The sequence below is a fragment of the Cnephaeus nilssonii genome (genome assembly GCF_951640355.1).
Source record: "Cnephaeus nilssonii genome assembly, chromosome: 7".
Lineage (NCBI taxonomy): Eukaryota > Metazoa > Chordata > Mammalia > Chiroptera > Vespertilionidae > Cnephaeus > Cnephaeus nilssonii.
The window spans coordinates 86,059,116-86,079,235 of record NC_137078.1 but is presented as its reverse complement, the minus strand read 5'-3'; the positions used below and the strand labels follow the sequence as shown (position 1 = coordinate 86,079,235).

General features: G+C 44.6%; 1 protein-coding gene across 1 annotated transcript; it reads left to right on the top strand.

The window, feature by feature from the left end:
* The first annotated feature begins 1,634 nt into the window (after positions 1-1,634).
* Positions 1,635-5,350, top strand: ATP5IF1 (ATP synthase inhibitory factor subunit 1). The gene is made up of 3 exons (XM_079778444.1): positions 1,635-1,794; positions 1,888-1,979; positions 5,093-5,350. Exons 1-3 carry the CDS (start codon positions 1,708-1,710, stop codon positions 5,238-5,240), a joined length of 327 nt encoding a protein of 108 aa, XP_079634570.1. The 5' UTR covers positions 1,635-1,707; the 3' UTR covers positions 5,241-5,350.
* The last annotated feature ends 14,770 nt before the right edge of the window (positions 5,351-20,120 follow it).

Below are 20,120 nucleotides of genomic sequence, written 5' to 3'. Positions count from 1 at the left end.
TTAAGGGGGGGGGGAGGTGTATATACCAAATACCTAAAGTGAAATTGCTGAATCATATGGGAATTCTATATTTAACTTTTGAGCAACTGCCAAGCTGTTTTCCACAGCAGCTGAAACATTTTATATTCCCACCAGCAATGTTGAAATTTTACAATTTCTCTATTTTTTTATTACAGTCATCCTAGTGCCTAGATGGATCTTTTACACAAACTCTGTAAGACCCTCCACTGGATGCCCAGCCTAGGAGATTATCAAGAAACAGCAATATGAGAAGTAGAAACAGAGTTTCTGAAAGTGGAATGGTACTTAAAGATCATTCTAGAAACACACCAAATTATTATCACCAGGTAGGAATTATAAATGATGATTATTTCTACCCCGCTTTTGTCTTTTTCCAAATTTTCTGCAATGAACATTTGAAAATGTGCCCCACAGCCATTTTCTCCCAAGTCATACAAACCAGGACTGGCATTTTTCCAACCAAAAGATGATTAATAAAAATAGTTCTACCATTTCATAGAAAACAAAGAAGTGTTAAAATCATGAGTAACATAGATAATCTGGCCTAACTCTCTCATCTACAGGAGAGAAAAAAAAACTGAGTCCAGAGAGAAAATATGACATAGGCAGGCAAAGGCTATATAAGCTACTATTTTCTTGTTCATATTTGCTCATGGCTGAAGGAATGTCAAGGCAAAGCCTTCCCTAGACTCCTACTTATGCTCTTCATTGCACCACACCATTTGATAACATATTCATTCATTTCACAAATATTAATTTAATGCCTATTTGATCACGACTCTGATAACTTCAGGAAGTGAAAAGTGCAAAGAGAGAGAGAGAACAAAACAGGGAGCTATGATAGAATGACTAAGGAGATCAGGGGTGATTTCTCTGAGGTGACATTTAAGCTGAGACTTTATAGTGAAATGGCAATGCAACGAAAGGACATTGATACCTGTTAAGAGATCAAATATATATACAACATTTTTACCCACAACCCAACTAAGTCCGGATATCTTGGATATAGATATCCACACTCCAATCCCTATAGCATCTTACCAATCTTTTTTTACCTTACTATTCTTATAGCATCTTTGCTGTTGTTGTTAATCTCACCAGAGGATATTCTTTTCCATTGATTTGAGTGAGAGTAGTAGGGAGGTGGGGGGGGTGGGGGGGGGCAGGGGTAGAGAAACATCCCAAAGGCGCCCCCAATAGGGGGGCGGGGGGTGCAACCTTGAATCCAGGGACCTGTTCCGAACACGTGACCTTTGAGTGCATGGGCCCTACGTATAGTATCTTATTGACCCTAGCGGTCCAGGAAAGGGAAGGTTTCCTTTGGGTGCTTAACAATAACAAACTTGGGATTGGAATCGTGGGGTGAGGGGTGGACGGCACGCTTCAATCTAATGGCTTCTGACCCTCCCTCGCCCGGGACTCGCCTCCAACGTCCTCCATTCTTGTTTTTCTATCCTTTGGCCCAGGAGACCTTGCTAGGGGTTGGCTACGAACAGGCCCGCCTCCTGCTCAGCATTCGCCGCGAACCCCAGCAGCCCCGCCTCCCCCCTTTCCTGATTCGCTCCTCCCGGCTTCATCCCGCCTCTCCGTGGACAGGATTGGTCGCCGGCCGTCAGCGCCGCCAGCGCCGTTAGCGCCCCCGGGAGTCGGCACCTCTGCGTCCGGAGCTGCGCGGCACTGACAACCATGGCTGTCTCGGCGTCGGCGGCGCGGCTGCGGCTCGGAGTGCGGGGAGTGAGGGCCATGCAAGCCGGAGGCTTCGGCTGCGAACGGGTAGGCCCGCGGCAGAGGCCGCTGCCCCAGCCCTGAGCGCGGGCGCCTCTCCCCGCCCCCACACCTTTCCCAATGTCACGTCTCTCTCCGCAGCCAGCTAATTTCACCTCGGACGCGGGCGCCATCAGAGAAGCCGGCGGGACCTTCGCAAAGAAAGAGAAGGCCGAAGAGGAGCGATACTTCCGGTGAGGCCCCCGGGGCGGATCCAGCCCTAGATCTCGCAGAGCCTGCCTTCCCGGCCTTCTTAAACTTCCAATCGCCCTCCCCACCCTCCCCGGCGCCAGGTAGCCCACCCCCCCAGCAGAGCTCCCGGGTTCCGGGACCCATTACACCCTTGCTCCTGGTGACCTGCTGGTTAGTCCCAGGGCCCCCACTCCAAGCCATTTCCACCTGCGCTTCTCCACGGCCCAATTCTTCCGGAATCATTTACCATCCCCACCCGTGGAGTTCTTCCCAGATTGTGCGAAACGCCCCCAGATCCTTTGCATTGTCTGGATCCAACACCCAATATATATCCTTCCATGATGTGTTCTCCTCCACACGCCTTAGCTTTGCTAGCCCCTGAAGGATGGATCCCCTAGACCTCCAAAGGCCTAACTTGGCCAGAGCGAGTGGGTCATAGAGGAGCTGAGTGCTCCAGATTTGAAATTCCCTTCCTCATTTCCTGGAGACTTTTGGCCGGCTCCGCCCAGTATGGAGTGGGGCCCGGCCGGTGTGGCTCAGTGGTTGAGCATCACCTATAAACCAGGAGGTCACCGTTCGATTCCCGGTCAGGGCACATGCCCAGGTGACAGGCTCTATCCCCAGTGGGGGGCGTGCAGGAGGCAGCCGATCAATGATTCTATCATTGATGTTTCTTTTTCTCCCTCTCCTTTCCTCTCTGAAATCAATTAAAAATATAGTATATATTTTTTTTAAAAAAAGTATGGAGTGGGGCCCTAGCTGGTTTGGCTCAGTGGATAGAGCCTCTGGAGAGCAACTGGCATGCGGACCTGGTCCGGAAGGGCTGTACCTTGGTTGCAGGCTCCTCCCTGCCAGGGTCCTGGTCCGGGCTCATGCAGGAGGCAACACATGGATGTTTCTCTCTTTCTCTCTCTCTTCCACTCGTCCTGAAAATCAATGGAAAAATATCCCCGGGTGAGGATTAACAACAACAATAAAAAAAGAGTATGGAGTGGGCTAGGCCTCTACATTTTTACCAACCCTGAGTTATCTGTTACTGACTTCTCTGCACAGTAAGGAATAGCATAGAACTCATCTCTGCTTCTCCTTTGGCCATCTTTTCACTTCTGCCTTCTCTTCCTCACTCTTGAGAATTATCACCTTGGCCCTGGCCGGTGTTGCTCAGTTGGTTAAGCCTCGCCCATGCTCGGAAAGGTTGCTGATTCCATTCCCGGGCAGGGCACATGCTGGGGTTGTGGGCTCTTACATGAATGTTTCTTCTCCCTTCCTCTTTCTCTGTAAAAATCAACAAACTATTCTTAAAGAAAAAAAATAGAATTATCACCATGGCCCCTGTCATACCAGAAAGCCAAAGTACAGTCCTTAAAGACCACCTACTTGGGCTCCTGTATATATATACTTTTTTCTTTATTGTTTGAATTATTACTAATAGTAGTACATATGTCTCCTTTTTTCCCCCCTTGACCTCCCCCCAGCCTCCCCTACCCCCCAGCATATGCCTTCACCTGGCCCCCCCCCCCCAGTGTCTTGTATCCATTGGTTATGTTTATATGCATGCATACAAGTCCTTCGGTTGATCTCTTACAGCCCGCCCCCCCCAACCTCCCCTGCCTTCCCGCTGTAGTTTGACAGTCTGTTCAATGCTTTTTGCCTCTGTATCTATTTTTACCCATTTCTTTTCTTTAAAAAAATCTTGCATCTGCAGACTAGAAATAAACATATAATAACAAAAAATGTTTGAGTCCCAATTTCAATGTCCAACAGTTCTGAGACCCAGTTTCAATGTCAAATAGTTCCTTATGTGTGCATGTCAGCAATGATATCTGGATGATGGACAGATGGTGGCAATGCAGGTCCTACCCTCTCTGGTTTGGTCCTGGGCAACCTGCATCGATGTCCTGTATATTTTTAGATATATTTTTTATTTCAGACAGGAAGAGAGAGAGAGAAACATCAATGATGAGAATCATTGCTCTGCCCTAGCCGATTTGGCTCGGTGGATAGAGCGTCGGCCTGTGGACTGAAGGGTCCCAGGTTGATTCCAGTCAAGGGCACGTGCCCAGGTTGCAGGCTAAATCCCGAGTTGGGGGCGTGTGGGAGGCAGCCAATCAATGATTCTCATCATTGATGTTTCTATCTCTCCCTTTTCCTTCCTCTCTGAAATCAATAAAAATATATATATATTTTAAAAAAAAGATTCATTGATTGGCTGCCTCCCGCACATCCCCTACTTGGGATTGAGCCAACAACCTGGGCTTGTGCCCTTGACCAGAATCAAACCTGGGACCCTTCAGTCTGCAGGCCGAAGCTCTATCCACTGAGCCAAACCAGCTAGGGCTCTCTCTCTCTCTCTTTTTTTTTTTAATCCTCGCCCGAAGATGTTTTTATTGGTTTTTTGTTTGTGTTTTTTTTAGAGAGAGATCAAAGTGAGAGAAACATTGACCAGTTGCCTCCCATACACACTGCAACACAGATTTGAACCCACAACCTAGATATGTGCCCTGACCAGGAAGCAAACCCGCAACCTTTCGATGTACAGGACAACCTTCCAACCAACTGCGCCACCCAGCCAGGGCTATATTGTTTCTCAATTGGACTGCCAAGTACTGCCCATGCAAGAGGCCCTTCTCCTCCCCCCCCCCCCCCGCCGCCCTTCTTTTTGGCCTTTACAGTGGGCCACGCATTTCTCTAGGCAAAGAAAGCTCTAGGTAAATTAGGATAGATTGCAAATATTTGTCCTTTCACTGTACCCCTTTGTCTACTCCTCATTTCCCCAAAAAGGGATTCTGTTCTCTTGGTTATTCCTCTAATAAGGTATTGGGGACATACGTCATACCTCTCTGGAGTTTTCTGCTCTAATGAGGAATGTAAAAGGAATAGCTCGTGAATGATGGAATTTCAGGCACTAGCACCAGAAAAATGGAGTCATTTGGTCATTTCCTACAGATGGGTACATGTTACGGTGGAGTGTTGTTTCACTAGTGGGGCTTGAGGAGGTAGAAGCCAGACTCCCGTGGGACTGGGACTCCTTTGCCTTAGGTATTGCAGGTTCTGCTTAAACATCTCTTTGGAGTGATGGATTAGGATTAAACCCAGAGCCACTGTTTACTTGTAGAGAGCGGACTAAAGAACAACTGGCATCCTTGAAGAAACACCATGAAGAAGAGATCACTCATCATAAAAAGGAGATTGAGCGTCTGCAGAAAGAAATTGAGCGGCACAAGCAGAACATCAAGAAACTGAAAGATCATACTGATGATTAAGTGCACGCAGTTCCCCATAGAATGGCTACATAATGTCCACCTCTATGAAGACATAGTTCTGGTAACTAATATCGTATCTATGCTCCAAAAGATTATAATAAATTGTGATCAGTGAACTGTGTCTAAGCCTTCTATCGTCTGGAGAGGGGTGGGGGAGCACTAAATGCTAAAATGTGTCAGACAGGGTATCTGCAATAGGGAGCTTAAAGACAAAGCACAGCATGATAAGTGCTGTGTCACACGGGGGAACTGGGGGAGGCAGGTAGGACATGGGGAGAGGCCCCTGTCCCTGTCTGAGTCAGAGGTTCAGAGAAAGCTTGAAGGGTAAACCCCAATCCAAGGTCAAGAGCAGCCTGGAAAACAGATGAGTAGTTGCTTAAAAAATACAATTCAAGGAACCATCAGTCCATTTTGCATTTATAAGATGGATTAGAGAACTCTTCATATGAACTAATTATCCTTGTTCCAATTATTTTTGTGCAGATTGAGAGAACTGGAATTAGAAATGATGTGTTGCCTATGGTTAGTAAATTAGAGTTGAAATTTGGCATCTAGGGTTTTTGATTTCTAATCCAAGTCTATTAATAGCAGAGAATCACAGTTATATCCTAGGTTATATTTTGCTCCACCGAGCTTGCTCTTGATTCAAAATAGACTTTAACAAACTAGTAGTGTAACTCCTCTAAGCCAAAACAAAAATTTATTTTTGAAGTGATTTTTAGGGCCATTGGCAAGACATTTTCAATTCAACAATTCAATAGATCACTTGCCCCAGAATTACTATGAACAATTTGTTGCAAGACCCTAGTGTTACTTGTAATAAAACCTTGGACAAGGCATTGACCCTGCTCTTGCAGACAGGACACTAGATGGCTGTTTCCAAAACACTTGTCCATGATGCTGCTGATGGAAAGTTTGTAAATAGTCCCTAGGTGTAAGTACTGAGATTCAAGTGGCCAGTAACAAAATGACCTCCAAGACGAAGTACAAGAAATGATCATGGTAAGGTCACATGCCTTTTTAAAAATTTTACAACAGTACAAAATTTGGAAAGTTTACAAATGACATAAGGAACAAGTAACATCTTTCATTTTGCTTTTTAAGAAAATCCTCACCCAAGATATGTTTTTACTGATTTTAGAGAAAGGGGAAGGTTGCCTCCTATGTGTGCCCAACCAGGGATCGAATCCAAAAACAGGCCTGTTTCCCATCCGAAAATCAAACTGGCAGCCTTTCGGTGCTCCAACCAACTGAACCACACAGTCAGGATCATTTTGCTTTTTTTTTTTTTTTTTTTTTTTTACTAAAATTATAAAGGCATACAAAATCCCCTAAAAGTCTAATGATGATTGGATAAAGCAAGTAAAAGTTGAAACTTGAAGATGAAGATGGAATCAACGTGAATTCTTAAGTAAAATAAATTTTGGAGCAGCCTAATTTAAAACTAGCAAATGTCCGTGATCCAGCAGCATCTGGGAAATTTGTTAGAAATGGAAATTCTCAGGCCCCATCACAGACTTGCTGAGACTGAGGGTGGGACCCAGCAATCTTGTGTGTGTGTGTGTGTGTGTGTGTGTGTGTGTTGTTGTTGTTGTTGTTTTAATATATTTTTTATTGATTTCAGAGAGGAAGGGAGAGAGAGAGATAGAAACATCCATGATAAGAGAGAACCACAGATCGGGTGCCTCCTGCATGCCCCCTACTGGGGATCAAGCCCACAACCCCGCATGTGCCCTGACCGGGAATCGAACCTGTGACCTCCTGGTTCATAGGTCGATGCTCAACCACTGAGCCACGCCGGCTGGGCTGGACCCAACAATCTTAACAAGCTCCCCCAGATGATTCTGATTTGCACTAAAGTTTGAGGCCCACTATACTACAAATAAAATAGTTCTGAAATTTGCTGGCCTTGGGCATAGAACACTTTTGTAAAGGCATTTTATTAAATATAATAATGATACCTACTTAGTTCTTTTTTTAAAATTAAATTTATTGCGGTGACATTGGTTAATAAAATTATATAGGTTTCAGATATACAATTCTGCAATACATCGTCTGTACAGTGTATTGTGTATTTACCACCCCAAGTCAAGTATCCTTTCCCACCATGCTGTCACTCAGCCTTGAATGCCACCCCCCTTTTATCTTAATATGAAATATAGATATATAGTTCTTAATATGAAAGCTATTTGAGGATATGAAAATTAAAATATATTAAGCATTATTGTACAAAACATGAACATTTTATTTTTTTAATCCTTTTTTTAATTGATTTTAGGGAGAAACATCGATTTGTTGTTCTACTTACGATTTTATTGGTTGATGCTTCTATGTGCCCTGACAAGGGATCAAACCTGCAACCTTGGTATTATATCAGAACAACACTAACCAACTGAGTTACCCTGGCCCGGGATAACATTAACATTTTAGAACATAGCCTTCCATAGAATACAATTTGGAAAATACTGTACTGATTTATTGCATTAGTTTAAGTTCTTTTTGTTTACAAGTAACAGAAACCAGCACTGGCTGGCTTAAGGAAGAGAAAAAGTAATTTATTAAAAGAACAGGGGCTATTGTTTCAGAAACTCAAGAAGACTTGAACACACAAAACTTGGAAAAGGCAGGGACCAGAGAACTCTATGAGCAGATCTGTCTAAACAGCTTCCCAACCACCTGTGTCAGAATCATCGGGGCCAGCCCAGCTGGGTGTCTCAGTGGTTGACAGTCAACCTATGAACAGTTAGTTAGATTCCTGGTCAGGGCACATGCCCAGGTTGCGGGCTCGATCTCCTGTGTGGGGCATGCAGGAGGCAGCCAATCAGTGATTCTCTCTCATCGTTGATGTTTCTATCTCTCCCTCTCCTTTCCTCTCTAGAATGAATAAAAATGTATTAAAAAAAAAATCACGGGGCCATTTAAAAAATAAATATTTCAATGGAATTTCACACAATGAACTTACTTAACAATTGCACAGCAATTTATGGAGCACTTAACAAATACTTGACTCGTTAAATCTCATTATATTTCTGGCAAATGTGTCCATACCATTAGTTTAATTTCATAACCAAAGTAACTGAAGCAGGGGACGGTGAAGTAACTTTTAAAGGTCGCACAACCAGGCTTGTGCTGAGCCCAGACTTGACTTCAGAACTCCTAGTCCCACAATCTCGAGTTGCAGTCCCAGTGTCGTGGTTCAGCTGCCTATTAGCTCCCTCCTCAATGTGAGACAGGTCAGGGAGCTTGCCTGGACATCTGGGGGTGGGTGGCAAAGGCAGAGGTTCCTGGCAGTAAATGTTGAAATGCCAGTACTTGGCATTGTGTTAGATTTTGGCTGTGACATGAATCCCATCAGCATGTCAATGCATGCCTATATAGTGCACACACATTTGCAATAGAGCTGGGTTTAGATTTTCACATCAGTAAATACAAAGTGGTAATCCTCAACCCAGGCTTCGCATTGAAATACTGGGGAGTTTTAAAATTAAACCAATGCCTCAGGACCAATTAAATCCAAATCTCTGAGATGGGGGCCTGGGCATGAGTATTTTCAAAAAGCTCTCTAGGTTTTTCCAATATGTGGTTCGAGTTGAGAACCACTGGTGTAAAGGTATGGGCTGCAGGTTGTTCCCTGCATAAGGACACCTAGTTGAAGGGGCCAGGGAGAACTAAAATTCTGCTCACCAAGCAGTATACTAGTACTGTAATTGAGGGTAATATTTGTTCTGAAAAAGAGTCACCTTTTGTCGTCTGATTTCCATAAAAAGGACTCTGGGTCATTCCACTATTCTCAAATATGCATTGCTGCATAACCTACATAATCCATTTTCAGATCTTTTAAAATGTGTAGATTGAAAATTAAGCCCTGGCCAGGTAGCTCAGTTGGTTAGAGCACTGTCGGGATATGCCACGGTTTCTGGTTCATTCACCAGTCAGGGCACATACAAGAATCAACCAATGCATGCAACAACAAATTGATGTTTCTCTCTCCCTACCCATCTGTCTCTAAAGATAAATAAAATATAAATAAAGTTTATATTTAGCATCTACTGTATGCTGGGCACTTGATATACACTGGGAATACAACTACCAAACAATCAAAGCTCCTGTCCTTACGGGACCCACAGCTGACTGGGAAGGACAAGTGACTAAACAACAATGTGGGAAACATTCTGATGGTGATGAGTACAGAATGCTTGGGCAGGATACTGGACAGGCACTACCCAGACCTGGGGCTTGAAGGGCCCGCACCGTGGAAAAGGTGTTAGCAGCAGCCAGATAAAAGGGAGGGGTGGCATTCAAGGCTGAGTGACAGCATGTGAAGAAGCATGGGTTTGAGGGCATTCACAGTTCAGCCTGTCCAGCTGGAACATGGAGGGGAATGATGGGGAAAGAGGAGGTCGTGTGGTTGAGAGCCTACCAATCTTCCGGGGTGGGAGGGGGGTTTGGCCACTTGAAAGCATAATCACTGTGTCCCTCTTCTCAGTCCTTCCTCCCTCCTTTCTTCTTTCCAGCCTCCCTCCCGCCCTCCTTTACCTCTTCTGTTTAGGTATAGCAGTCCTTTATTAGAGCAGAGAACACCTAAACCACTTGTACCCTACTTCAAGGAATCTTTAACTCCAAGCACTGGAAAGGAACAAAAAGCTTGGGAGCAGGCAAAGAAACAAAGAGCATGGGGACACATAGCCACTGCTTCGCTTGGTGCCACCTGGCACAAACTCACAGTTAGCAGAATCCACAGATTCCTCCTTGTTCACCACTCTTCTGTAATTGGGTAAAATTCACGTAACAAAGAATGAATCCTCAACCATTTAAAGCAGTGGTCACCAACATTTCCGACCTCATGGACCACCCGTTGGCAACCGCTGATTTAAAGTGTAAAATTCAGCCCTAACCGGTTTGGCTCAGTGGATAGAGCGTCTGCCTGCGAACTGAAGGATCCCAGGTTCGATTCCCGTCAAGGGCATGTACCTTGGTTGTGGGCACATCCCCAGTAGGAGGTGTGCAGGAGGCAGCTGATCAATGTTTCTCTCTCATTGATGTTTCTAACTCTCTATCCCTCTCTCTTCCACTCTGTAAAAAACGCAATAAAAACTTAAAAAATAAATAAAGTGTAAAATTCAGTGGCATTTGATATATTCAACATGTGCAAACACCACCTCTAGCAGTTTGAGTGTATTTTTATTACACCCCAAATGACATACCCATTAAGCAGTCACTCTCTATTCCCCCAGCCACCCAACTACTAGTCTGCTTTCTATCTATAAACTTGTCTATTCTGAATATTTCATATAAATGAAATCATATAATATGTGACCTTTTGCATCTAGCTTCTTTTACTTAGTGTGATGTTTTCAAAGTTTATCCACGTAGCATGTTTTAATACTTCGTTCCTTGTTTATGGCAGACTAATACTCTATTGTATAGATATACAACTTTTGGTTATCCATTCACTAGTTGATGGATATTTGGCTTGTTTCCACCGTTTGGCCATTGTGAATAGTGCTTCTAAAAACATTCATGTACCAGTATTTGTTTGAACATCTGTTTTCAGTCCTTTTGGATACATGCCTAGGAGTGGGAATTGCTGAGTCACATGGTAATTCTATGTTTAACTTATTGACAAACTGCCAAACTTTGTTCATAGCAGCTGCAGTATTTTACAGTCCCATCGGCAATGTACAAGAGTTCCAGTTTCTCCACATCCTCACCAATACTTGTATCTGAATTTTTGATGTTGAGGCAAAACGCTAGGACAATTTACTTGGCAAATGGAATGAGGGAAACTGAGACAAGTAGTTAAAAAAGGTCGAGCAATTAACAGCCTGCTAACCAAGGTCTTATCTCCCTTAAGCAAGGATGCTTAGGAGCAGATGGTTTGCACCTCTGCTCCCCAACTAGAGAGTGAGTGGTTTAAATCACCCTAGTCAAGGAGATAGATAACAGGACCCAGTTAGTGCCATTAGTGCCAGCCAAACCCCAGAACAGATGAAGTCAGGGAAATAAATAACGAAAGAAACAACAACAATTAGAACCAAAATAAAAGTAAAGCAGTGAAGCTGACCAGAGAATGATACCAAACTCCCCTCTACACTCATTTTGATGCACCAGCTTATTAAAGGGCACACCTAGAAAGCTGTTGAATATTCTGTTGAGACCTTCCCTAGAACTCCCACCTTCAGAAAACATAAAAACCCTTAAGACAAAGGATGCCAGTGCCTGGTCTGCCTTGAGCACACCTGCAGGCCCTACCCCCCACTTTTTTTCTGGGGTTTATATCTTTGCTTTCTTTCTCCTAAGCTCTGAGTATTCCCATGGGACTTGCAACCAGGGGAGCAGCAGGCAGCAGCAGCTTATCCCAGACTAACCCCCTGAACCTGTCTCCAAGGGGCCCCCTTTTGCCTCTGTAACTTATTTCCTGAGTCCTTGCAGCCCAGCATGGCTCACTTCTGCCTCTGTGACTTCCTTTCCTGAGTCTAGGTAGTTCATCCTAGGTTCACTGCTGTTGCTGTGATCTTGACTCTTTTATCTTTTTTAAAAAATATTTTTATTGATTTCACAGAGGCAGAGAGAAAAACATCAATGATGAGAGAGAATCTGACCGTGACCTCCTGCTTCATAGGTTGACATTCAACCACTGAACCACACCATCCAGGCTCCATTGATTTTTAGAGAAAGTGGAAGGGAGAGGGAAGGGGGAGAGAGAGAGAAACATTGATGTGAGAGACAAACATTCATTGGTTGCCTCCCACACGCACAACCGGGGCAGGGATCAAACCTGCAACCCAGGTACTGCCCTTGACCGGGAATCAAACCCTCAACCCTCTGGTGCACAGGCCAACACGCCAACCACTGAGCCCTGCCAGTCAGCACTCCACTTGATTATTAACATTTCCTCTGCCAAGGTCACTCTTTGGTAAGTATTCACATTGGACACAAATATCTTCCCCGCCCTTTAGAGACAGTTTCTTGTCACCCCCAAACATCTTCCTTCCAAATCCCTGACCATCCAGCCAAACCATTGGTCACAACCCATCTGGTATATATTTATTGAATGCCTACTGTGTCAGGACTGTGCTAGGTGCCAGGAATACAACAACAACAAAACAGAATCCTGCCCTCATATAGCTTCAATAATGTGAGGGAGGCAAAAAAAATAAACAAGTATATATGTTAGGTGAAAGAAGAAATAAAGTTGGGTAAAGGGACATAAAGTGGCTGGAGGTGAACTATTTTATATAGTGTGATCTGAAAAGGTGGTCACCTTATAGAGTGAGCTGATAGGGTGAGGCCTAAAGATTACATTAGCATAAGCTATGAAGGTACAAAGTGTTCCAAGCTGAAGTCTAATAGCAAAGGCAAAGAACCTGAGACGAGTGGCTCAACATGGCCAAAAAACAGCAAAGTGGCCAGAAAGTTGGGGCACAGTGAGCAAGGGGAGTGAGAGGCTGATGAGAGCCATCTATGAGACTGCACATCTGGTAGCAAAAATTTCCACCTCTGGACATTTCATTCCATTTGGTTTTATTCAAATTGGCTGACTTTGGCCTGGTCTTATCAAGAAAAATAAGCACCTCAAGTTAATGAGTAAAGAACCAAATGAGGTAGTTAAAAGTGCCTGGGTAGTGAGATGAGAAACCCTGGTTCTAATCTCCATTCTGTCACTGCCTTACCCTTTGATCTTGAGCAACAGTGTGTTTGAGCAAGAGTAGAAGGAAGTTCAGGTGAAAGGGAAGGCACAGGACCATCATGGGGCTTTGAATACCTTGTTAAATAACCTTGACCCCATTCAGGGGTTTCAAACTCAGGTTCCTACAGAAGCCAGGCAGATAAAATAAATAAGTCAAAGAGGTCTCTGTGTAGTTATTATTATGGGAACTAAAAACTGGAAAAGACAGGTTCAGCTACCTAGTCCCACCAATGGCCCCAGGAATGCAAACCCAGTGTTAATACATCTTCCTCTTTTCTAAGAAAATTCGTAAGTTGGGGAATTTATGTCAAATCTCCTAATATTAAAATCTTAGCAACTAATCCTATTTTTTGTTGAGCCCAGAGGACTGAACAGCTTATATCAGCAGACCAAATATGACCCATTGAATGACCATACACAGCCTGGACAATGGGAGCCATGAAGAGTTTTAAGGCCAGTGGTGACTTGGTCAGACTATTTTCGGGTGTCTGGGCTTATCTGAGCTACTTCTGTTTCTGCTTTTATCTTCCTCATCTGTCTGATCCTGGCTGTCAGATTCTGGGTATTATTCAGCCCTGTTCCCCAACCCAAGCATAGCACCAGGCCCATTCATAAGTGTTGCTGTGGATTGAATTGTGTTCTCCAAAATATGTATGTTGAAGCCTTAACCACAGTGTCATGGTATTGGGAAACAGGGTATTTGGGAGGTAATTAGGTTTAGATGAAGACATGAAAATGGGGCCCTCATCATGGGCTTAGTGACCTTGTAAGAAGAGACAGCAGAGAACTTGCTTGCTAGCTCTTTGCCATGTGAGGACACAGCATGAATGCAGCCACCTGCAAGCCAGTAAGGGAGCTCTCACCAGAACCCGACCATGCTGGCACCTTGAACTCTGACTTTCCCGCCTCCAGAACTGCGACAAAATAAATTTCGGTTGTTTAGGCTACCCAGTCTTTGATATTTTATTATGGTAGCCAGAGCTGAATAAGACAGGCATCAATAATGTTCACAGAAGCAACTTTATTTTAAATTTTAAAAAATATATATATATTTTAATATTTCAGAGAGGAAGGGAGAGGAAGAGAGAAATAGAAACATCAATAATGAAAGAGAATCATTGATCGGCTGTTTTCCACAGTGGCTGCACCAGTCTGCATTCCCACCAGCAGTGCACGAGGGTTCCTTTTTCTCCGCATCCTCACCAGCACTTGCTATTTGTTGATTTGTTGATGATAGCCATTCTGACAGGTGTGAGATGGTACCTCATTGTTGTTTTGACTTGCATCTCTCGGATGGTTAGTGACTTTGAGCATGTTTTCATACAGTCTCTTGGCCTTCTGTATGTCCTCTTTTAAAAAGTGCCTCTTTAGTTCCTTTGGCAGGCTCAATTTTTATAACCAGTGTGGGGCGTGCAGGAAGCAGCCAATCAATGATTCTCTCTCATCGTTGATGTTTCTCTCTCTCTCCCTTCCTCTCTGAAATCAATAAAAATATATATTCTTTTAAAAAGCAAAACAGAATAAATGCATCCATGAGTGGAACAACAGATTGATGTGTCTCTCTCTCTCTTCTTCTCTCTCTAGGGTCAATTAAAACAATTAAAAAAAACACACACAAATATTATAGAAATGAATAAAAAGTCTTAACAATTTCTCTATCCCCCTCCACCCCAGAGGTAACCGGATGCTAACAATTTGTTGCAAACTGCCCATTAATTCCAGACTTTTCTTGCCTCTGTATAATCATGTACATATATGTTTTTGAGATCATTCCATATGTATGATCGTGCAACTTGCTTTTTGTTTTAACCTAATATTAAATCCTGAACACATTTTCATTTCACGGAGAGCCGTAGAACTACGTCCCTCCGTTTCTGTGCTGCGTGATGTTTCATTGTGAGGACGAATCTGTTTATTACTCCAGCCAGTCCCCTTTGAGGGGCATTTTGGTCGCTTCCAGGGTTACGCTTGCTTTTACAATAGCCCGACGAACAAGTGCAAGACTAGCTTAAGTCCGAAAGCCTTAAACATTAAAAAACACAAAAGGTGAAAATATTCGGGCCATCTCTTCTGTACCTTTATGCTTTTCTGTATATCCCAAACTTTCTTAAATAACACATGTCACATCACGTGGAAGGGAAAAACTAAGTTATAACCAAAATTTCATTAAAAATAAAAAAAATAGAAAGTGAGGGAGAAAGAAACAAAAAACAGACGGGGTAGTCCCGGCCCCCTCCCACGAAGGCGGGGCCGGGAGAACGAAGGGGCGGGCCTCCAAGGCCCGCACCAATCAGAGCCTGGTTGGTAGGCAGACCCAGGAGCATTGGAGACAAACCCCGCCCCCGAAAACCCCCTCAGGGGTTAGCTTCTCCAGCGCCTGGAAACCAGCGCGGGTCAGGCCTGCGCGCCGCTTCGGGCTGCTATTGGCTGCCGGGTAACCCAGCCCCTCTTCCTGCTCACTGGCCGGGGCGGCTTACGTCAGAGGAGCCTGTTGCTGAGCAAAAATAAGTGGTGCAGCCTTTCCTCCGGAGAGACATCACAAAGAGGGGGGCGGGGGCTCGGGGGTGAGAATTGGGGACATCTGTAATAGTGTCAACAATAAAAAAGAGAGAGAGAGAGAGAGAGAGAGAGAGAGAGAGAGAGAGAGAGAGAGAGAGTAGGACTGCCAACGTACTGGGAGCCTTTGGGTGAAAAAAGCAAGAGTACTAACCACCGTTGATGTATTCAGTTCCTGCCCCATGCCAGGCTCCGTGCTTCAAACTCTTCAATATTAATGGTTATAATCACCTTTCTTGAACACCCACTGTCGTCCTGCACTAAGTTAGGTACTTTCAAATAACAGCAACAATATAAATAATAATAACAATAATAATAATTACAGTTTATTGAGCACTTGATCTGCATCAAGCCTTGTTAAGGGATTTGTATGCATTAGCGCTCATCCTCACAACAGCCCCAGTGGATTGCCCCATTTTACACAGGAAACACGTTCCGAGAGGTGATGTGACTTCCGTAGGTTCACACAGCTAAAAACCTTCAGCTCTGATATCCTAATCCAAGTGCAACTTTTTTGGGGGGAGGAGAGGAGGGAAATCTTAAAGGCAGGAGGAGGTGGGCTGGGAAAGGTGATGGGAGCCAGGGCCATTGCTCAGGACAGCCTCAGGTGTCTGAGAAGTGGATGTAGGTCCTCTAGAAGTGGAGAGGGGGGAATAGAGGAAGACGCTGGAACAAAGAGAATTGTTCTTCCTGGAAAGGTGTCACTCCTGGGGCAGCCTTTGTAGGTGGCCCTGGACTTGGGGGTCTGGACCAACTAGTCTCCATTCTGTGACCAACTTTCTGAGGACCTTGGACATATGAATTATTCTCTCTGGACCTGAGGCTTCCTGCCTGTAAAATGCAGGAGTAGGCCGAAACAATGGGAAGTGCATTCAGGCTGGAAGGTCCTTGAGGAGTCTGGTCTGGTCCCTCCTGGAAGCAGGGAATCTTCAGCATCCACACGATCTTTACTTAGCTGTTGCCTGCCCACTTTTCAGGACCTTCAGGCTGTGATATGGGACCTGACAATCCTATAAACTCAAAAACGGTTTGGGGCACCTCAGTCCACCCTTCTTCCCAGTCCGTTCTGCGCTGTAGCACGGTCCTGCCTGTAGGGGGCGCTAAGGACTCATTCAGCCGACAAAGCCAACCTAAATTCATAGTGTATTATCCCAAAGCACCCAGCTGGTCAGTTTTTGTATTTGATTTGCTTTGTTTTTATTAAGAGGAGTGAGTTTTTTTGAAACCTGGTTTCCGTCCCCAGTATATAATCAATTAAACCGAATGATATGCATTGCCCAGTCCTCTCCACAGTGGCTCTAGAGGGTTAGAGCTAATTTCCAATCCCTTTGTTTTACTGATGAGAAAACAGGTTCTAAGAGCTGGGGGGGGGGGGGGGGGCGGGGGGGATTCTCTTTCAGTCATACAGCTAAAAACTAGGATTCCTGGGGCAGTGCTCTTGAGAGATGGTTGGCTCTGATTCAGAGAGTCCGTTTGTTCTGCCTCCTGGAGCACAATCCAGGGGACAATTTCCATTTTAATTGTGTAGCTCCTCAGCTCAGCACCTGTCAGCGCAGGAGGACCTCCCTCCGCATCTACCACAATGACTGCTTAATGAGTGACTGAATGGACGAATGTGTGAATGAGCCGCAGAGGGTGAGTCCGCTTTGGCTTTATTAAACCTGTAGGAGTTGGGCTTCTCTCCTGAAAGCTCCCCCAAGGCAGGAATTGTATTCTGAGATGGTAGGGGGCAGTGTGTTGAGAACAATGAGAAGAGCTTGGAAAATTACATATGGGTGATAAATCATAGCCCCAGGTATGGTCAGAGACAAAGTCATTATAGCAAAGTGACCCCATAATTTGGGATTGTAAAATTAATTCAGAAAGAATGAATACAAAACAGAAGAGACTTCCATTAGAGTTAAAATCCGAGAGAGGGTCTGACGCAGAGGAAACCAAAAACATTTCAAAAGCAATGTAGACGTAGCTTCAGGACTGGAATGTGATTGAGGAATAATAAAAGCTTTGGTCAATCCGTGGCCTCAGCATGGCTGATGCAAGAGTACAGAGAGTATGGCAACAGAAAGTAGAGGTCCAAAAATACTAGTCATAGGGGAGGGGAGGAATAAACTCAGCCAGAGTCACTGGGCCATGCCCCACTGGACTGGAAGTTTTACTGGTTGGATTTCCAGAGCCCAGGACACTGTCTGGTGTATACTAGGTAGTCAATAAATATTTACTGGGTGAAAGAAAAAAAGGAAGAATCCAGAGGACTGACCAGCAGGTTTGCTCTGCATGGAGCCAGTTCCATGACATATTTTCATTGGTTCCTTTTGGCTCAGATTCCAGCTGCCCTAACCACCTTCAGAAGATGACTTGGCTTTTCATGGAGGCTCTCCTATCAAAAGGCATGCCTGGCCCATCTCTTATAGGCCACTTGATCATTGTGTTTCTCACTCCCAATTAATTGGAATTCTGCTTTACGCATTAGTTCCCTGTGCTAGCCTGCTTCTTACATACACACTCAGCTTCTTCTCTCCTTAGTGGTACAGTGGAGTTTCTGCTTTAGAGTCATTCCTGCCTGAATTTGAATCCTTACTCGACATATTACCAAACTCTCAGACCACGGCCAACACACCTCTTAAACTTCAGTTTCCTCATTTGTCCAATGGGGGAATAATGCCTACCTCACCAGGTTGTAGTGAGAGTTACAGGAGATAACAGATGTATCCTGGACTATTGTTGGAGTTCAGCAAAAGGTTGTATCTGTGCCTCTTTTGAGCTTTTCCTTCCTTACAGACTGGTAACAAAAGCTCATGCAATTTAGTATATCAGTATTGCCTTTTCTTTTCACAAAATCTCTAACTTGGTAAGTGAAACCTTGAAAAAATTTAGTCACTTCCTTGAAGATTCTAAAGGGTTATTCTACAGAGGAAAGTATTCATATTGACTCACTCAAAAATATTTACTGAGGAATCAGTACATGATAGTGAGGGATACAGACACAACTGGGCACAGTTCCTGCATTAAAGGAGCTTTGACAGCCCAGCCGGCCTGGCTCAGAGGTTGAGCGTCAACCTATGAACCAGGAGGTTAGGGTTTGATTCCTGGTCAGGGCACATGCCCGGGTTGTGGGCTCCATCCCCAGTGCGGGGCGTGCAGGAGGCAGCCAATCAATGATTCTCTCTCATCGTTGATGTTTCTATCTCTCTCCCTTTCTCTTCCTCTCTGAAATATACAAAAATACTAGAGGCCCGGTGCATGAGATTCACAGTCTGGGAGCCCTTGGGGAATGTCTGATTGATGGCTTAGGCCCGCTCCCCATGGTAGAGGGCCTAAGCCAGCAGTCGGACATCCTTAGCACTGCCACAGAGACGGGAGAGGCTCCTGCCACTGCCGCTGGCGCGGCAGCTGTGCGCCCGGCTTCTGGCTGAGCAGCGCTCCCCCTGTGGGAGCACACTGACCACCAGGGGGCAGTTCCTGTGTTGAGGGGCTGCCCCCTGGTGGTCAGTGTGCATCATTGCAACCAGTCCTTTAGCAGTTTGGTCAATTTGCATATTAGCCTTTTCTTATATAGGATATATTAAAAATAAATAACTAAATAAATAAGCTCTGGCACAGCCTGGTACAGTCAAAAGAAGATATTATATGACTCTGATGCTAAGTTTTTACCTTTCTAAGTAAGCTGAAGTTTCTTCCCTTTCAAAAGTAGTCAATAACATATTCCATTGTTTGTTAGAGAGAAGCGGTAAGCTATGTAGACATAACAAGGCTGCTGCATCATGTTGAAGACCAGTGGTATAAAGAGGTAGAAACAATGTGTTGAGGAGTGGGAGAGAGGACTTTGAGCTGAGCTGAAGAAGTAATGTTTTCTGTAGGAAGTGGCGTTTCCAAGCCTTCATTCAGGCCACAAACATGAATGAAGACATTGAATGCTGGGTAGGATTTCAGTTGGCAGAGATTTGCAGAGGGAACTTCTGGAAGAAGGGCTTGAAGGCCAGAACATTGGGCTAGGTGGCATGTGGCAGAAGACAAAGATGTGGACCCTATCTTCAAATAACTCATAATCAAAAGGGTCAGATAAGGCCTGCACACAGAAAATTATACTACAAGGTAGAAAGTGATAGGTCTTATAAAGGAGATCCAAATCAAGTGCCTTGGGAGCTCAGCAGAGGGTGAGATTTATTTCCTTCTCCCAAGAAGTTGGAGGCAGGAGACCAAGCCATAAGGGTCATCTTTGGACTCATAAGCCTAGACTCAGAAGTTTCAGAGGGGACCTTGTAGGTCATTTAGTCCACTTGCTCCAGCCATGATTCTCTATTCAGAGTTAACAATGGTTTTAAAATTGAAACAAAAAAAAGTGGAGCTCTGAAGAAAAACTGTGAGGAAGAGAATCTGTGGGAAGGGGGCTGAAGATTAAATCAGCTTACAGGTGCTGAGGGGCTGGTGGAAGAGACTTTCTCCCAAAGGGAGAGTTAAAGGCCAGGAAAGGAATGAGATCAAGCACGGAGAGTAGTCTGGATAGATGAGGGATAAAAACAAACTAGGGAAACATCCACGTTCCAGGGGTGGAAGGATTGAGGAGTCAGAGAAGGAGTGGCCAGAGAGGTGAGAAAAGATCCAGTGGACCGCCTTATCACAAAGTTTCTAGAACC